The sequence below is a fragment of the Nilaparvata lugens genome, chromosome 2, assembly GCF_014356525.2.
Source record: "Nilaparvata lugens isolate BPH chromosome 2, ASM1435652v1, whole genome shotgun sequence".
Lineage (NCBI taxonomy): Eukaryota > Metazoa > Arthropoda > Insecta > Hemiptera > Delphacidae > Nilaparvata > Nilaparvata lugens.
Window position 1 is genome coordinate 6,678,689 of NC_052505.1, and position 21,745 is coordinate 6,700,433.

Here is a 21,745-nt window from a genome sequence, read left to right on the forward strand (position 1 = left end):
CGAGCGAGTTGTTCAATACAGTTCCATTAGTTGCGCATATCCTACGTAACTTGTTTATGCGATAATAAGCTGTCATTATTGAATTGAATGTTAACATATATAAAAATGGTATATAGCTGGGTATAGATATAAGAGAAAGTTTCTCTCAAGTACCATTACGGTGTAATTTGTTGTTAGGTACTTTGTCAGCTATCGGTTGCTGGTACTTTATCAACTGCAGTAACCAAAAGTGGAAGAAGTGCAATATAATGATTATTATCGGAGAATACCTAACGCAAAAGTAGACAATACTCCTTTTTGTATAAAAATAAGAGAAAGGGAGAATATAGATAGTTTGATTTATAAAAGGTAGCCTCGAACGGATTAAAATATACAGTATGACATTTTTCGTTCTCTTTGTCAACCTTCAATCTTCAATAGACTTGTTATTTGCATATTATCCTTTCCATATGAAACGACATAGCACCAAATGTTTTGAACCACACAGTGTTGAGTAGGTAATTCATTTCTGAATTTGGTAGTAGTGATTGATATTTTCAATAGAAGATTCTCGGTAGGTTGGAGTAGATGGAGTGAACTGAATGAGAGACGTGAAGAAAACTTCATGTGATTATATTTGAGTGAGGAGTAGATGTCATAGTTTAGTATGGTAGAGAGCCATGAGACTGACGAAAAATGATTTTGGAAAAGCAACACTTGAGGAATTGAGAAAATGAAACTGGAGAAGACAAAAGGTATAGTGTAGGCTACATGAGATCATAGGAGTTCGAAACTGTAGTTTCAGAGTTGGGTCACAGATAGATAGCTATTGAAAGAGGGAGAATGGGAGATAGAGGTGAAAAATAAAAGAGCTGAGTTAAAACATGAAAAATTTCAACCTTCCGGAAGTCGCGCTGTTGTAAAAAGTACAACAGTGTCAGTTTTTTTGCTGCACTAAACTATTGGATGGGGTGATGTCAGTGACTGAGTCACCTAAGCATTCCAAAACTTTCTCCCCATCACTCCACTGAGTTGCAGTATCAACCGAGCAATGGTTCAGTCTTTAGGTGCCATTTAGTCGCGACAGTGCATAAGTCACACTGTGCATAAGATAAGGAAAGACTGTTAACGGGGACTGTAAACGAACCAATAACACAGAATTTATGGCTTTGCTTGGTGTACCTTATTGGGCTATAAAATGGTAATCATCCAAATGTTCATAGGCGTAAAATAATCAAAGAAGATGGAAAAGTAATTATACAATTAATTAATATGTTATGACAGTAATCAGAGTACAAAACACTTGGAAATTGGATGTTGTAAAAAGTACAACACGCGACTGCTCGTGCGATATAGTAGGGCGCGACTACCGGAAGGTTAAGATAAAGAATTGAGAAGAAAAATTGAGGGAAGAGAAAAAGAATTGAGAAGAAAATATGAAAAACTGTCTTTTTTCTTTAGGGCTACTTTTAATATAAATGAAAATATAAATTCAAGTACCCTTTTGGATTATTTTTTATTTAAAAGGGTACTCAGATTTATATTTTTAAACTCTAAGATACTATGGAAGAGAAAAAAGAATGACGTTGATGAAAGTAAAATGTGCTTTGAGGTTTGAACAAGGTAACAAGGCATTTTCAAAAGATCATAGCCTGGTGGATCAGTTACATGTTGTTATGACAACTTAGCTTGGGGTATCACTGACAAGTAACCTTCTAGTGTTGAATGCTCCTCAGTAATATTGATTGACAACTATAATTACAACAGCTACATTCTCCAAAAGGTCGTTGTTCTCATCCAATCCAGTCTTTTATCTTTCTCATCTCGTTAGTCCATCATCATCATTCGTCAAGCCACTCCCCCCCCCATCACCAAATCAGCCCTTTTCATGCAAGGACCTTGACCTTGAGTCAATTGAAGCTGAGAGCTTGATGGTGTCCACTTCTCCAAACTTGTTTGCAAAAAAACTCAACCCTCCTTTGAAACATTTTGACAGCAAATACAAAAGTATGGATAGCACTATGAAGACAAAAATCTAGATGCTCATACCAATATAGTTACGATCAATTTTATGAGTTGCTCAGCTGGGCTATCTTCTAGAATCTAGATCTAGAATATGTTAGTATACTCGTACCCAAATAGAAATTAAAATAATTTTTGGGAAAACTGAAAGCGGTACCGTAGCAGATTCTCTCAAATACTCAGTTTTCATTCATTTGAAGGTTATAATTTCCAGATGAAAGAGACAGATTTTGAATCCTCATGAATTATTCTCAGAGTAGAAATACGAGAAGAAGTTTTCAAAAAATGGTCCTCAGGAGAGAACTAACAAATTGAATTTAATCAAGGAACTCAAACTTTCCAAAGATGCATGATCTAGAATTAATTATGAATGAAAGCTAATCAAATAATTTTGATTATGGAAATATTCTACTCATATTAAAAACAATATAAAACTTTTAGTACCCTCTTATTAAAAACTTTAAAATATTTTAACAGCTACTTTCGACCATAGTTCATTTTCAAGTTGAGATGTAACTTGGTAGTAACAAGTAGTAGGCCTAACATATTTTGAAGTTTTTAATAGAAGGGTACTAAAAGTTTTATATTGTTTTAATTTAAATCAAGTAGCCCATATAAGCGAAGTGATTTACTCATATTTTACTTCTACAGAATAATGATTCTGGAGATTTGTCACCCAGTTCGTGATAACATAGAGAAAACATACCATTCTTATTCAATGGTGATATACGAGAACTTGGTGCTGAACATTTCATGTTGAAGTTACCCAGATAATATAGAATGTAACATGAATGTAATGCATGTAACGTACATGAATGTTACATTCTATACTCTCTGGTTGTAGCTAATTTATTTCTTTGGAACATTCATCGCCGAAACAATAAAACCGTACGACAAAAAGTACAATAATTAAGTTCATTCCAATTAAGAAAGAGAGATCAATTTCGGTTGGGCGAGAGTGAGAGCGAGGTAATTCGTGACACTGCTGTCCATGTGCCATTATCAAGAGAGGGTTTGATGGCCTTTGTAATGGATGGATAAATTGTCTTGAGAATTCAATTTCACGACTTTCAGCTAACAACAATGGACCAGTAGCAGCAGCAGCAGTAGGACTGCAGCCAAGGTAAACGTTACCGTGTCCATTCATCACACTCTTTTTTCACGTGTTGAAAAAGACACATTTGACGCTCTCACTTGCTCTGTGGCTGCATATGTGTGTGTCGAATTCAAAGTATTACAGCATGGAGTATGGTATCAATACCACTAAGCTCACATTTCAAATTGCTTTGTGGCAGATAGATTGGGTTTTGGTTGTTGCGTGTAGAACCACTAGGACAATATCCCATTACAGCCTGGTAATGTAGTGGTAATTACTGGAGGTAATCGAAGCTTGATTGACTTTGCTGTACAAGTACAGTAATAAGCTGCGGATAATTAGTTTGTAAAAAAATAATTCAAGAAAATTGAACATCGATCAAGCATGCTCTCACTTTTAAAATTATTCCTGATTCATCCTATTTGCCAAGGGAGTAGAAAATGATTCATAATAGCTAATTAACTACAAAGGTACATGGGATTGTTTTCTAAATTGTTACAGTGGGAGGTGAATCCAAGTTTCATTGATCGATTTGACTTCACCAAAATCAAAAATCATCGACCAACCCCTGCTCTAGAATCTTCATGAACCAATATTTGGTTAGCTATGACATATGATCCTACCTATCCAATAGTTGACAGTAAAGAGAATGAAAAGGTTTTGATCTATTGATTGGAGTTGATATTTGGAGCATTACTGGATAACCTATAATAGAATTATAGGATTATTCTCGGAACCATCACAGCGAAATAACCAATGATAAAAATAAGCTATTTGACAGTAGTATACATTAGACTGGAATCCCGTTTGAATTGAAACTCTAAATCTAATGATAAATAATTATATACTTTCAATTAATTGATTATTCTCTCTCAAACTAACTTGAACGCAGTTTAGAATGTATGTTTTAGAACAAACAGATTAATTGAAAGCTTCACAGGAATGAAAACATCAATACCGTACTCATCATAAAGGAATAATTACTCACAGAAAATTGAAAAATTGAGAAAACCTGTCACAACTGAGAGTTTAAACCTTGATTGATTTTCATATTAATAATAATCTTCTAATTATTCAAATTCTTTTACTTCTCCTTCTTCTTCAACTTTGCCTTCTTCACCTTGTCGTCTATGCTTCTCATACTCCATGCCTCATTCTCTCTCCTTTCCTGAGGTTTTGTTGAGAATAATAATATTGCTATTCCTTTTCAATAATTATAATGAAAGGTTTTTCTATTAGGAGGATGAAGCTTCTAATGTGGGAGAACATTACCGAGTTCTCACACGCTGTTGGTCACGCAAAGTAGAGTTATTGCAGAAGACATTGTGGTGAAAAAGCAAACATCAAAGAGAGAGAGAGACGATATGTCTGTGAAGAGAAGATGCGGCCAATGACAGTCTTCTAGCGAATTAATGCATTTTCATTGTACGCATGTAGCCTACTATACAATCTGACACACTTATCCTATTCTAGTGTGTGTTCAAATTATACACACATATACTATTCATATGAATGTGATTCGTGTCCCAACAACATTCAAAGTCATACATAAAAAAACTCCTACGTTCAGCAGCAATCTGAATACGCAGCTCGAAATCCGGAGTAGACAAATTAGTTGGTTTTGCGAAATGATAAAAAGAAGAATGCCGTTGAAGGCCTGTACAACGGGAATCTACAAGAATGGCTCAACTAGAGTGAAAATGAGATAAGTGGAACGCTATATTCGCCATGAATAGAAAATAGGATGACACTCAACAACTAGATTATGAGAAAGTTACAGTAGTCCCACTTCCAAGTCTGAAAAATATTTCTCCCAAAATCCGAAGAGCGATGGACAATAATTTTATGTCATTCACGACTGATGAAATGTTGAAGTACATGAAATAAACTTTCTTCTAGGACTCTAAGAGGAATGACTGTAACTATGTGACAAGAAACTTGTAAAAAACAGATATTTCAAGAGTACAATATCAAATCATTTGGTTTATGTCACGACTGGAGTGAACTAATTAAAGGCATAGAAAAAACTGCAGTATTGAATCTCCGTCGCGAAAATGAATCAAAATTCTGGTCGCTTCACGCTACACATAAAAGTTTCACCCGAATTAAGGATTGGATTCCACAACCCAATCCTAGTTTTGAATTGATAAATTTTGAAACTTGATAATGGCGTTTTTAGCGGAAACTATTCATGAATTGAATAAATTAACAAAAAAATAAGGGTATTACGTAATAGTAATTATATGTAACTGATACTTTCAAGTAGCCCTATTGAAATAAATGAGAAATATGAATGGATAGACTTCTGTGTCCAATGAAATATGGTAATACTTTTTTTTCTAAAATTAATGAGATGTTTTAACTTAATCATCAAACTGTAATGATATATGTAATAACTCTATTTGAATGAAATTGCTCAAAGGTTGTCCTGTAACGTTGCGTATACGAGTAGTTCATTTTAGAAACATATTTCATTAGGTCTTGAACTAAGACTTGGGAAGAACTAGGAAAAACACAACTTTATCATAATAATTAACTATTGCTATCGCTGTATCAATTCAAATTTTAATAGCGTCTTTCAATACATCAATCAAAAAGTTTGGAGTGTATAGAATCACTGTAGAACAATTTTCACTGCTGAAGCCAATAAACCATAAACAATCTTGAGTCTAGCTGAGCCCAACTGATCAATAATCTATTCATTCATTCATTAATCTTAAAAAATCATCAAACTATTGGTCATTGGATAAATCGAACAGATACAATTTCAATATAAGAAGAAACAGGAAATCTTGCCCGAAATTTCTTCCATTTTTTCAATTTTATTCGACGATATGAAGTTCAATGAAATAGTATGATGAGATGGAGACAGAGAGAATGAGTCTTCAGGAGGAAATGTGATGATTATGAAACAAAACCTATTATTTAGTGCTTAACCAATTTTCATAATATTCTGTATCACAGATTAAGATTTAAGTTTATCTTGTGAATCAAAGAAAATAGGTGAAGATTGATAAAAATAAGGAAATAGTAGTGATGTAAATCGGACCTAGCCGTGAGCTGTGTGAATGTGGAGTGGCCAGGTGTGGAGTGGCCGCATCCCCATCCTGTCGCAGGGGGGACAGACTCAGCAGGCGGGGGGAGGCGTCTGCCTCGGCACTGGCGGACGCATGCGACCCCCTCTGGAACCACCGCATCCCGCAGCCCTCACTCTAACAAAACAAGAACCAAAAAAAAAAAAATTAAAATCAAATCAGGACAAAAATAAAGGAGAAGTAAAACTGAAAGAGAACATAAAGCAATTCAAAACATAAGGAAAAATTAATTAGATTGAAACAAAAGTGGATAAGACCGAAATTGCTTGATCAAAATGCTTAAAATCACGAAAGAAGTAGAAATAATTACTTCTAAAAGGAATTTTTCAATGGTACCATTGATATTAGTTCTCAGTGGGACAAGAGTTCTTTAATACTGTGGAGCGTGATTTGAAGGCTTCACACATGTAGAGTGAATCTTGTACTGAGTCAATGGTGTAGCGGCTATAAATTTTGTAATTGCGTGTGTGGACGCTGAGTGTACACCAGACTGATTGATTCACTACAAGATTCAATACAATTGTCGGAATCGCGGGAGGCCTAAACGCTCGCTCACCCTTGATTCTTCTAATGACAAATTGTATTGTGATGAAATTTTTATAAGTAGTGTAGCGATCGCTAAACACTGAATACGGATACCTTAAAATTATTACCTGTGAAGAATGAGCATACAAAATCATACAGGTCGAGCAAAAATCCCGATGTAGATAATTTACGGGACTGCGTCTCTAATAAGTTCTGAAGGATTAAAATACGGTATTTGGACCAAATATCGTTCAGAATATACTTCGAGAACAGAGTCTTGTCGGGTTTTAAGCTCTATTGTAGGAATTTATATGATCTATGGCTGCCACTGCTGTACAATTGATGTGTTCGCTCCTAAGTCGAGGTAGGTAACAGATAAAAGCTGATATATGAGCAGGTAAGGACAAAGAATAAATATCTTGATCTGACCCCACTCGCTACATCCACTTAGACCTGTTCCAATATCCAGCTTAATTCAATTATTCTAATGATCGTATTCGATCGGTTCTTGATAATATAGAACGTATCAGACACAATAATTGACAGGCTTAAGAAATAATCGAACTCAGAAAGCGAATTAACAAAACTGAAATATATTACAATAAAATATGTAATCATACAGTGCAGGTTCAGAATTTGATTTACAGGTTGATAATAATTTAGCATTAACAGAATAGTTAAAAAATTTCTTGTGCTTGCATGATACCATGCGTGATTCAACAGAATTTTACAATTGATAAAATTGAACAATTTTGAAAGAATAGTGAAAAAAATGAATTATAAAATATTTTAAAAAAAAAAAATGTTCGGGGTCGTGGTTCAGGCAGCGGAGGATAGTTAATCAACTACAAATTCTTATAAATTAATATGAATAAATTCTAGACTCTTAAATGCTAAAGCGCTTGTCGGCGTGGCCAATAATTTAACGAAGAAAAATTTATGTTTTTCTGCACTGAAATATTTTCGAAGCGTAGATTGGGGCCCCTTATGACTTATAACTCACGTGAAATTCCTTGGTCGTCGTGGTTTTCTTCTTTAGATCAAGAAATCGTTTGATCGGCGGCAATCCAGGCTTCGGTTTCAGCACGTGGGGAATTTTAATTTAAATATCTCCTTCACCGAATTAATTAAGGGATAATTTACTTTAAGCTTTTAAATTTATCGATTGATGAGAACAGAAATTTACGAATAACAAATAAATTGGCCTAAAATATCGGCTCACAAATAGAACATTTAAAATCGAACAAGAAGTTTTCACAAATAGGTCTTTGGTAACTATAAAAGAGATCTGCACGGTGAGGATTTCAAAAGGGAAGTGCTGTTCTTTTCTCTAAGCTTTTAGGCTAGACCTTGCTTCTCAGAATCTCAATGTAATAATTTGCATAAAAATTTGCCATTGGTAGAACGCTTGTGACGTAAACATGACGTCAGTGGCAAGTAGTAGAATACAATTCCTTTAATTACAATAATAATTTAATTTATGTAATTCTTAAAACTGCTTAATCTTCTAGACATAGTTCCTCTCATACAATGTACACGTGCTAGTGTAACTGATAAGGCAGGGTTGGTGTCTGATAATAGATTAACATGTTTTGCTTTCAAACGATCACCGTCTTGGTGCTATTTCTATGCACTGTGATTGGCTTAGACCTGCCATAGAGATTCAATTACCATGTGGTTCAGTTGAATTAAATTATTAATAAATTAATATTCTTGTACAATTTTTATTAGGTTTGAGATTATTATAATTAATTTCTGCCATTTTATCAATAATATAATTTCATGCTATGACCTATTTAGTTACAATAAGACCTGACATATAATATAATTTCTTAAATAATAAATAATTTCAACGATAACACATACATTTATTTTTTTTATTTGAAATTCTTGATCCTTTATGGATAGTTTTATAATTTTTAGAGATGGTATTATAACTTACATGAAGCCAGCGTGACATTTGACAATACTTCGAATCAGTCAGCTGCGTTCGAACTGTTTTTAAAAACATCTGATCGAATGTAAACAAAGTGTAACCTCAAAATCAGTGAGCGATTCATAAATAATTTGTGCTTTATTTGCAAAATAATTATAATTTTATTGAATAATTTTCCTAGAAAAATATTCAGTACAGAACGGTACTCTTATCTAATATACAGTTACTGATAAGTAAGTGTTATCGCTCGGTCGCTAACTATTCCTTTAGCAAATTCTTTCATTTTAAAAGGTAATCACAATTTTTCTCTCTTTTCATGAGATCTATTTGAAAAATTCATCACACAAAAGCCCCCAGGATATTTTAAATAGGTAATTGGGAGACGAGTCGAAACAATGACTATTTGAAAAATCCGATATTGTGATGAATACACTATTTCATCTCCTTACTTCTACGAAAACTCAACACTTAACAGTAAAAACAATATATCGTGCACTTTTGGCTACGAGAAAATAAATAATTGATTGTTCCTTCCATTGGATACAATCGAAATACAATAATTAATGAGGTCTCTTTGGATCCTTCATTAAAACAACTCCACAACTTCCATTCATGGGTGGCTTATGAGCAGACCCATAACTATAACAATATACAAGATTTCACATATTACTTCTTAAGATTTGAACAGTATTTGCAACAAAATATAGACTTTCATCATTTTTTCATAGTTATTACAGGTTTCGACTCTTTGTTTGGCTTTTACATAAATTGGGTGAGAGTGTGATTTTACTTCGGTGACTTGACAATCGTCTACCGTTTGACTCGAGCAATTTCTTATTTGCGCTTAGTACGTTGCGTACAAACAGGGTTACACTTGAAATGGCTTTCTTGATTTTTATCAATGTTGGTTACAAATATTAAGTCCTTAAGATTATATTTATCAATTTGAATTTCAATTCATGATCTTTTGATGCAACAGTAATAAATTTCACATTTGAAGGTAAGAATTTCATTTTCTTTGGAGTTTTTTAGAGATACATTCATATAACACAGAACATGCGCATTTCGTGCAAATTAACATAAATATATATTTTTTTTGTTTGTGTTTTTTACTTATAATTCCACATTAAATAATGGGTTACAATAATTAACTAACGATATTGCTTTGATTCTATTAACATTGACTCTAGGATTTCGTACACATTGGTTGGTGGGACGAAGAAAATTATCGAACAGGCTTTGGTTCTGAATAGATTTTTTCTATCGATTCTGTATTTCGAGGTTAGATTTACACATTTTTTCAAATAAACTTTGTTTATTTTCTTTCTTCCTATTCACTACTAACTTCATCTGATTTATAATTTATAATTATTTTCTGGGGATAATACAATTTTTGTTTTTGTTTTCCAGTTGGGCGGATATAACTAGGCGATTGTTTCTGTGATGATTGTAGCATGAGGCGGATGGCTTGATTAGGTTGGTAAATTTTTAAAGTTGTTTCGTAGTTTTATTTTCTTCTGTTATTAAAGTTGATAATAAGTTCTTCATTTGATGTGGATTTATAATATTTTCCTCATTAGCTGAGATGCGGCGAAGTTTAGGTTATGTTGATTATTAGGCTGTAGTAGAAAGATGCTGGTATGCAAAGATATGATTTGATGGGTAGGCTGTGATTATGAAGAAGTTTGATAATTGATGTAATTCACAACGTAGCTTCCAGTTAATTCAAAATGATTTCTTAAGCCCCCATCTAAATTTGATTCGGTGTCCTTCAAGGTTCCATTCCAATTTGCAACTATCCGTTTTATCAAACTTGGCTTAAAACGAATGTGCCGGTGAAGTAGGTAGATCTCTTCAGCCAATGTTGTCCTTCTTTGTTTACCGGTGACATGTAGTTTGATATCCTTAAATCTTACATGCCGGTGGTGTCTGTGGGTTCTTCTAAATAATATTTTCCTTTTCTGCATGCTAGTGTATAGTCTGTCCGATTTTAACCGGACATGACTGCGGTGATTGTAGGTCCTTTCTGATACTGTCTTCCTTTTTTCTTGCATGCTGGTAGGAAGCTTGATGTACGATTTTAGCCTAACATGACGGCGGTGGTTGTAGGTTCTTCTAGATATTCTTCTTCTTTCTTGAATTGTTTTGCTGCTTGTGTGTGGTCTTGACTTTATGCGGATTTTAATTGTTCTAATGTTGTTTTCTGATTGTTTTTGATGGATACTGATTTGATGTGTTGCAGGTGCTGTCCTTGGTGGATGGGAGATACGTGCGGTCGGCGGTCCGGGCTGCTCTTCCACTCGGCGGGCAACGTCCTTGGATTCCTGGTGTCCGGCGCGCGGTGGTATGGGATGTCCCTCTATGCCTGGATGACGTCCTCAGCTTGGCGGGCGATGTCGTCCGGTCCCTCTCGGCGTTCTGCAGGGTGCGGCGCGACTTCAGCCTTGACATTTTCGGTAGGTTGGTCTTCCATACATGTATCACGTCCGCTTGCTTGTTTGACTTCCTTTATTTGGTCGTAGTTCTTATTTATATTGTTTAGTGTTTCGTTCAGTTGTTTCCTTTCTTTGATCATATCGTTCAATGCTTCCAGGATGAGACTCATCTGTAACACGGAAGGGGTGGGTGTGTGGTCTTCGGATGGCGGCGGAAACTCTGTGGTGTGAGGTGCAGGCGTCTGGACTTCTGGAACGGTGGTACATGGGCGTTTCTCCCGCGCGACATCTTTCGTCTCTGAAATCACTGATGTGGCCTCCAGGATGCGGTGTGGTTCTTCCATAATTTATTGGATGGTATAACGATGTAAGTGCAGTGAAACGATCGCAAACATGTGAGGTTATGTGAAACGATTATAAGTGAATGATGATCAAAAATTGAGATAGTGAAAAAATTCGTTCAAATGGGAAAATACAAAAGTTTGATTCAATAACATGTGTTCAGTGATGAAATGTATCAAATTAGCAATATCGTTAACATAAAGTGACAATAACATAAAGGATGCACAATGGATAATGCGATGACAAAGGTACGTCTCTGATAATTTATTATTACTATTATTATAAATATCTTACTTTTATAATTTCTTGCCGCAATTCAATATATAGGCTAGTGTTCTTTGCACAATTTTATATAAAAGGGGCAGTGTTTTTGTTTGAATTATTCCGCAATATATCCGTGATTTAATTTTACTTCCCCCTTTATGTTTTAAAAACTTTTAAAAATGTAAATAACTTCAATCCTCTTTTCTGTAAATATTTATAAATTGTTTCAATATAGACCTAATATTCTTCAAATAATATGACCTTTCTTATGATATCTCTTATACCTATGACTTATAGTACGACCAATTTTCGAATAACACGATAATAAAATTCTGAGTTCGATTTTTTCTCTAAAAATTCATCAATCGATAAATTTCTTTTCCGTTCAAAAATTGAGTATGGTACGACTTGTTATTTTATATAACAGTGAACAGTTAATACTAAATTCGAAGAAATTCACAACCATGAATTTTTCACAAAATTTTCTCGTTGTCAGCGCTATAGTATACTGAGCAACTAAATAATCCTCGCAGTCGATTATCCACCTCTTCAATGCCTATCACTGTTGGGCGCCAAAATCATGTGGAGCGTGATTTGAAGGCTTCACACATGTAGAGTGAATCTTGTACTGAGTCAATGGTGTAGCGGCTATAAATTTTGTAATTGCGTGTGTGGACGCTGAGTGTACACCAGACTGATTGATTCACTACAAGATTCAATACAATTGTCGGAATCGCGGGAGGCCTAAACGCTCGCTCACCCTTGATTCTTCTAATGACAAATTGTATTGTGATGAAATTTTTATAAGTAGTGTAGCGATCGCTAAACACTGAATACGGATACCTTAAAATTATTACCTGTGAAGAATGAGCATACAAAATCATACAGGTCGAGCAAAAATCCCGATGTAGATAATTTACGGGACTGCGTCTCTAATAAGTTCTGAAGGATTAAAATACGGTATTTGGACCAAATATCGTTCAGAATATACTTCGAGAACAGAGTCTTGTCGGGTTTTAAGCTCTATTGTAGGAATTTATATGATCTATGGCTGCCACTGCTGTACAATTGATGTGTTCGCTCCTAAGTCGAGGTAGGTAACAGATAAAAGCTGATATATGAGCAGGTAAGGACAAAGAATAAATATCTTGATCTGACCCCACTCGCTACATCCACTTAGACCTGTTCAATATCCAGCTTAATTCAATTATTCTAATGATCGTATTCGATCGGTTCTTGATAATATAGAACGTATCAGACACAATAATTGACAGGCTTAAGAAATAATCGAACTCAGAAAGCGAATTAACAAAACTGAAATATATTACAATAAAATATGTAATCATACAGTGCAGGTTCAGAATTTGATTTACAGGTTGATAATAATTTAGCATTAACAGAATAGTTAAAAAATTTCTTGTGCTTGCATGATACCATGCGTGATTCAACAGAATTTTACAATTGATAAAATTGAACAATTTGAAAGAATAGTGAAAAAATGAATTATAAAATATTTTAAAAAAAAAATGTTCGGGGTCGTGGTTCAGGCAGCGGAGGATAGTTAATCAACTACAAATTCTTATAAATTAATATGAATAAATTCTAGACTCTTAAATGCTAAAGCGCTTGTCGGCGTGGCCAATAATTTAACGAAGAAAAATTTATGTTTTTCTGCACTGAAATATTTTCGAAGCGTAGATTGGGGCCCCTTATGACTTATAACTCACGTGAAATTCCTTGGTCGTCGTGGTTTTCTTCTTTAGATCAAGAAATCGTTTGATCGGCGGCAATCCAGGCTTCGGTTTCAGCACGTGGGGAATTTTAATTTAAATATCTCCTTCACCGAATTAATTAAGGGATAATTTACTTTAAGCTTTTAAATTTATCGATTGATGAGAACAGAAATTTACGAATAACAAATAAATTGGCCTAAAATATCGGCTCACAAATAGAACATTTAAAATCGAACAAGAAGTTTTCACAAATAGGTCTTTGGTAACTATAAAAGAGATCTGCACGGTGAGGATTTCAAAAGGGAAGTGCTGTTCTTTTCTCTAAGCTTTTAGGCTAGACCTTGCTTCTCAGAATCTCAATGTAATAATTTGCATAAAAATTTGCCATTGGTAGAACGCTTGTGACGTAAACATGACGTCAGTGGCAAGTAGTAGAATACAATTCTTTAATTACAATAATAATTTAATTTATGTAATTCTTAAAACTGCTTAATCTTCTAGACATAGTTCCTCTCATACAATGTACACGTGCTAGTGTAACTGATAAGGCAGGTTGGTGTCTGATAATAGATTAACATGTGTTGCTTTCAAACGATCACCGTCTTGGTGCTATTTCTATGCACTGTGATTGGCTTAGACCTGCCATAGAGATTTAATTACCATGTGGTTCAGTTGAATTAAATTATTAATAAATTAATATTCTTGTACAATTTTTATTAGGTTTGAGATTATTATAATTAATTTCTGCCATTTTATCAATAATATAATTTCATGCTATGACCTATTTAGTTACAATAAGACCTGACATATAATATAATTTCTTAAATAATAAACTATAAATGATGAAACTCTTGGTTGAGTTTTTTTGAAGGCTATGACTAAGCTGTAATTTCAGCGATAAAAATATTGGTTAGATTTTGAAGACCTTTTTATTGAAGAATTACGTCTAAAATTCTTCAAAATAATAGAGTCTGTGACGAAAGATAGGCTGTTAAAACAGAGAATTACAATCTAATGAAATAGTAAAAACTACATTCTAGGACATGAATCTGTGAGCTGATCTAGACCATCAACGACGACAAAATAGTTGGCAGTTCACGGGTTACAAGTATTCTCACAGCGTCAGTAAGCCGATGAGGATTGCCTTGTGTCTTGATAAGAATGAATTAATAATGCATTGAAAATTGTAATTACACCATGATAACTCTATGTACGTGTAGTTTGAAGGTCAGACAGACAAACATGAAAGACTTCTTTTTTGTTGACAATGATGCCAAACATGAGACCCAGGTTTTTGCAGTAATGAGAGGAATGATAAAAATGAATGGGTATACAGTTTGAGTTGGTTCAGTTGGTGGAGCTTACCTAAAGCAGTCACCCTTCCAAGAGAGAGAGTACGTTACTGATCAAATATCATTGATCAAATCACATTAACCACGAAATCATTACTCAACACCAGTAATCCAAAAATGATTCCAAACATATTTTCTACATAAGAGATTGTTAGTTTCGAGAATCTCATCCTCTTTGATCTAGACCCTAGTCTAGGTACTGAAATTCAAATTTCAATATTGGATTATGGTGTATTCCATGATGTAATGGATTGGAATGGCCAAGAGAGTAGTGTACACCTTGTATAAATATTATTTAGCATAAAAACAGGTATACTTCGAGTCGAGCGGTCATATACAGGAAAAGATTGCCTTCTAATTGCTGATGTCATAACAAGATTGCCAAGTTTCAAAACACTATGAAATCATTTCTTATTTGGAGAATTTTAGCCTATTCTCCTTACCGATGAAGTCATTTAATGCAAGAAGGCTAAACTCATTTAAATACATGCTTGGAGCAATAGATTGTTATTCAGAAGTATTCGGGTGGAAAATAAATACTCGCATTTCCTATAACCGATATGATGTGGATAATAATCTCAAGCTTATCGCAAAAACGTTCTGATAGCTCATCTACTTTCTAACCAATTCTCATAGAGCGCAAAAACTTCTATGTAATCATTGAGAATATGTGGAACATCTATCAGGAATCAATTATGGCATTCTTAGTTTTCCTAAATTTTGATCAGAGAACCTTTGAATATATTCCCTCGCGAAAGAATCAGATTTTCAATAGGTATTATATTATATGAATTCTCTCAGAATAGATTTAAATACAAATGATGAAGAGATTTTGAAAAGCTCACTTGGAATTCATTGAGAACTAGATTGAGTTCATTCAAGGATAGAATATTTCTGAGGTAATGTGGTTTAGAATACCATTAACTCACCACAAAATTCCATTTCTTGGAAGGTCAGACAATTATTTTTCATCAGTTCACTCTTTTCTTGTCTTACAGTCTTCCATTGCAGCCGCGTAAATGAATGTGACTGAATTTTCCCTATTGGGGAAAAGGTTGGAATTGGGTGGAGTGAAGATATCATTATTCTAGTTTTATATAACCATTACTATAAGTACAGCTCGCAAGAGAAGTACAATAATTCATTCACTTTACCCATACATTCTACCAAACTATTATGAAAAATTGCTAAAAGATTATTTCTCCCCTACTGATTCCTAAGATATTATGAAGCTAATAAGTTCTATTATGTTCTGGTTCACTGGTCTCTATTCTGATAGCTAAAGCACTTCGACATGAATAGAGATATTTTACTTCTCAGTTGAACGTGATCTCGAATTTGTTGATTACTATTAGAATTCTAAAAATATAAGACTAATATTATCAAAATATAAGAATATTAATTCTTCCTTACCAAAAATACAACGAACCTAAGAAGTTCTATTATGCTATTCAATTTTTCTAATTTATTTTTATATCCTGATGTTGGGTTCTCCCTACATCGTTCATAACAGATGACAAACAGGACTTCATCATGTCGTTCACTCATAGTTCAATTCAAGCTGAAATTTGTTCTTAAAATATTCGTACAATGTTTTTTAATGTAAGACCATTGTTTCAACAATGTTTTGAGCACGGACAATGTGTTGCATTGCTATTGCATGTCAGTGTTTCTTCATGATGTATGACTGACAACATGCTGAGAGTGAAGCCATCACAGCTCTGCCATTTAAAGGTTAGTCAACAATCTTTCCCACGCCCAATCGCTGCAGAGCGAGAGAGAGAGTATCTCTCTGCTCATCGACAATTACATACGGAACGCCACACTGGAAATGCATCGGCTATGTAAACATACCACAGTCGTATCTAAAGTCTGAACGCAGGTTGAACTTAAATTTCACGACAATGAGAGGGTGATAGAGGAGAGGCAAGGTGGAAAGAGACTGAGGAAAGGTTTCATTGAGACTGATTTGAGTGAATAAGGATGAAATATGAAGAAAAAAATAAACGTGACATGAGTAGAAACATGAAGAAAAAAATGTGGATCCAAAATATTGTCCTGATTCGTGCGCATCACAAATATGACGAAAGTAGGAAGAAAGTGAAGTGCATGAAGTTGAAGCATAATATTCATTCTATCTAAGCGCAAATGTAGTGAAGGCGGAGTTACAAATACTCTAAAAATGACTCACAAATACTTTCTATCACTCAAACTTGAATGTAATCAACTTCAAGAAGTCATACTGTCTCCCAATAATCTTCTAAATATTTTTGCGTAAATACCCTTCCGCCAAGAAATAAAATATTCCGATGAGATTGAAGTGGGAATTGTGTGTATTGCCTGAAAAAAGTTGAAGATCTAGAAACGAGATGGTTGAAACTGAATACATAATAACACTTACTACAAGAGCAGGCTAATCTATGTCCAAATCGTTCAATTGTTGCTGATTTGAAGGTACAGTAACAACTATTCACCAAGAAGATTCGCAAATTCAACAAATTCCAGTAGGGAAATGTATATAAAACTGTTGCATCCTCAGATTAAAGTATCCAGCTTCATGCTGTTTTCAATCAATCCACACAGCAACGAGTTTTCGCGCCTATTTCCAGTTCGTTTGCGACATGGTAAGATACTTTTTGTAATATTTTTCCATCGTATTGTAGAGTAGATGGTTGTGTCGGTTGGAAACTGTTTTGAAGGAAGAAAGAATGATTGGATGAGTGAGAGATAGATGACAGACTTTCGCTGACCTCACGACGACTAGACGACTACGTTCAACCTCCAGTGACTCCAGTCTATATAGGCTGATTCACGTCTGGTCATAGTTGTTTAGATATAGGTATAGCAGCTTCAGGTTGTACCATACAACTACTGCAGTAGCCGATGGACGGAAAATAGGTCCGCAGTCCACACACTCGACGGTATACGACCGGTTTTTTCTTCATTTCCCACTCGGACTTCGTCCAACATCCATCAATTGAACTGTGACGATGTCACTAGACAACACAGCTCTTTCTCAACCTCAACACAACACACTGTACCAACTACTTTGCACCAGATTCTCTCTTTTCAAGCAACTGCTATGTAGATTCAACAACACGAAAGTGAATGAAGTAGAATGATGGGATTTGAACCAACAATCTGTATTGAAGAATCGTGAAAATAGCCTAAATCAAAGGTATAACCTAATTTTCGATTTAGAAAATAACTTAACACTTTGCACAGAGATGTTGTGGAATTTCTCCATATTAAGGTGAAATAAAAAGGTGTTGTCAATTCCACAAGTGCACATTTCTGTGCAAAGTGTTAATTTTATAAAAAGTGCAAGTCTAGCACAACAGAAGAAACTATACCACAACCTGAAACTGAAATTTGGAATAGCAGAAAGGAACATCTGGTTCAACAAGCAATGTATCAAGAACTCTCTAACTCCCAAATATGTGTCATTAAAGTGCAACTATTACTTTGTTGGATTGACATCTTTATATTTCACCTTAATAGAAAATAACTGTTTGAAAGGATCCTCTGGTGGATAACTCTTATAAATACAGTAGTAGTATGAAAAAAGTTTTTTTTTTTTTGTTAATTCTTTGAATACACTAATCTCTGGGAAAATGAATTTATTTTAGGTAACGCTGTTACGCCAATGTAGCCCACTATGAGAAAATTCAAAGTATTCTATGTGAATAAGTGAATTAGGTTTCCTACCACTACTACAGTATATTTATACGATTTATTCACCTGAGAATCTTTCCAAATAGTTTTTATTTTATCGAGAATTAGGTTACGGTATACCTTTGATTTAGGCTATTTTCTCTAAAATGACGACTTGTAGACTAAAGTAATTGTGAGAATATGTAATCTTTCTTATAGTTCGTTAAGGGTTAAGAAGTTCAAAATTAAAAAAATTTCTAACTTTCAATTCCTATTCCAACTTCTAAGCTGAACATATCTAGTTCGATTGCAATGCGCGTTCATACAATATTAGATGTAATGACATTTCAACCGTTACCGAAATAACCCAAGTTACAACATTGTTTCTACTTGTACAACAAATTACCTTAACTGTGTTACGCCAATGCTAACAAACCACCACTTAGAGACCTAATGACCTCACATTAATATAGTATTAGTGGAGTATTATTTGACTGGACCTTGAAAAATCTTATCGGGCACTCCGGTGACACCAATACAAATTCAAGTTTAATGTGTTGTGTTTAACAAGGTAGTGGAGTGTCAAGTGATAATGTCCTTTCAAGTAAACTATTTTTGACATCTTTCTTGTAATCTCTCACAAATTTACTATTTTAGAGGTTATATCAATTCTAATAGTATTTCTAAATAGTGTACATGATGCCTACTAGAATGGAAGCCTTGTACTAAATTTATGTTACAGTTTTAATGTCTACAAATGTTTTGGAGGTTTGGAGTATATCAAGGTTATTGAAAGAAAATATTCTTCATGGTATTTTGTTCTATTTAAGGTCCCTGCTATCTGCAATACCGAAATTTCTTGTATCATGAATCTTATTTCTTCGACTTCTCCAAAAACTTTAGTCATTTTTTACCTCAGTCAGTGGAAATCATAAACGAGAAATGGCCCATGAAAGCCGTGAAGTGTGTGAAGCCTCGGGGTTGCGGTCAATAGCTACTGACATGAATATTTCATACATCAATTTGCCTGCATATCAGCCGCTATTCATTTTAATATGGCTCCTTGGCGGCACTCTAAAAACAGCTCACATTGAAGGCATTCTTCGCCCTTAAATTATCATATATTGTTGATTTTGAGTCACGTTTCAAAGTTCACCTGCTTCGAATTTCCAATTGACAAGAACGTTAACACAGTAGAAATAAAGTGATAGAGCACATTTGGGATATCAACGAACGGGTTTATCATATTATTGTATTGTGCTAGTTATTATCATGGACATTTTTTCAGATAATAAATATTGTTTCCGTATTTCAATCGAAATTCCCAAAATGGGTGAATGTTACTAATTTTTAAATAATTTAATCTTGACTACATGTTTTTGTTTTTATACTTCTACAATAGAGTATTAAATATTATTTGTTCTCAAGGATAGGCTACTTTTGAATGGTGCAGTTGAAAAATATCGTTTCAACAAATAAGTAACCTTGTCAAACAACACACTTTTGTTGAAACGATATTTTTCAACTGCACCATTCAAAAGTAGCCTATCCTTGAGAACAAATAATATTTAATACTCTATTGTAGGCATTACATAGATTCACAAATTATTGTGCGATTTACACCAAAATTCAGATTCACAAATCAACTGAAGTATCTGTTTCATGTTAGATTAGAAGCCACCTTTCAGCTCAATACTGGAATGTCTCTTGTCCGAGAATATCTGTGTGATATCTCTGTGTTCAAGTATAAGTCTATAAAACTAATTATAAGTTTATATCATTTGGAATTGTGAACAAAAAAATTATTTGATTATTGCAATATTAAAAATTGTATGCACTTATTATTAGATCAAATTCATTAACTCTAAACTAAAGATTTTCGAAGCCATTCAGCTCATTTCCTTGCCCTAGACCAACAGTCTTTCTTCCGCATATTTTTATTCTATTCTGTAACTGAACAAGATCTACAGAGGCGCGCAAAACCCGTAACGAAACCAAAATATTGTTAAAAATCTAGTTTTATTCAGAGAATCTCTTCACCTGGAGTAACTACTATTCCCCGACTGCGTTTCGGATTAGATGCATTCTTGAAACTTAATGAAGTGAAACCATCCCTGTAGCAGGGTCAAGAGTGGTTACCGAATTATGCAGTTGGACATTAAACTTCACCTAGCGGGCCTGAGTTCGCTCTTGCAAGGCGTAGCGGAACGGAAGAAAGTCGTCGATTGATTTTTAACTGGCCTAAAGACAAAAATGGCTGGCGATTTGGGCCCTAAGCCATGCAGCAAATCGCTGCAGCACATTGTAGTTACACGCTCGTAAAAGGCGCGAGCGATTTGTGCCTGGGTAACAACTGTTACGGTTAAGGAGACGTTTTTATGTGTCTCATTAACTTCCTGCCATAATGACACCGATTCAAATTATGGCCTCAAAAAGACGAACACAACGAAGGCCAAGTGTAGACCAAGAGAAGTCAAAAGTGGGTTAGAGATGTCGAACGCGCGAATAAAACTCTGTCGAACGCCTCAACGCATGCTAATCGTCTTCCGCCCTTCCCAGCCATAACCCTCCCACTCAATCAAGGGCAGCTAACTAGATCAATTACAGAATCATGATGATTGAGCATATTAAATTATTATTCAATCTGAAGAATATTCTATCTCCTACAGATGACTGATTTTACGTCCACAACAATTTACGATAGACTGTCAGATAGAAACTAAATAAAATGTGGAATTTCTATAGAAATAGAAACTGATAGTATTTTAACAGACATAAAATAATAGAAATACAAATCTCACTACCCTTTTTGGATTATTTTATCTCAACATGTTTCGGACATTCATGCCATTTTCAAGAAAATGACTTGAAAATTGCACAACGAAACATGTTGTGGTAAAATAATAAAAAGGGTACTGAGATTTGTATTTCTATTTCTATTACAAGTAGCCCTAAACAGAAAAGAGACAATAAAATAATAACCTTCTCGGATAACTCAAAGGAATTATTTAACCGACTTCAGCAATTCAGAGTCATAATTCAGCAATTTTACTCTTCTTCCAGATTGGAACAGATACTTAGAATTGAGGATTCTTTTACAATGAAATGGGGTGGAGTTTCACTATTGATTGAATCTCATTGAAACCTGTTCTGTCATACAGTATGAATAGTATTTATTTATTCCTAAGGATCAACCTATACCAACGCATCAATCCTTTACGATTTCTGGTTCGATTCACAAAATTCTATATTACATTCTTGAGCTTTACAAAGTTTTCTTCTCCTTTAATTTGTATGTTCTCAAGGTTTCTC

At 34.4% G+C, this 21,745-nt stretch overlaps 1 protein-coding gene across 2 annotated transcripts in view; it reads right to left on the reverse strand.

Moving 5' to 3' along the window:
- LOC111057785 overlaps positions 1 to 21,745 on the reverse strand; it is a 69,208-nt gene that overhangs the window by 20,087 nt on the left and 27,376 nt on the right. For both annotated transcript variants that reach the window (XM_022345254.2, XM_022345261.2), the window contains exon 2: positions 6,147 to 6,309. In XM_022345254.2, the coding sequence (XP_022200946.2) occupies positions 6,147 to 6,309 (163 nt within the window). The remainder of the gene's footprint in view (positions 1 to 6,146; positions 6,310 to 21,745) is intronic.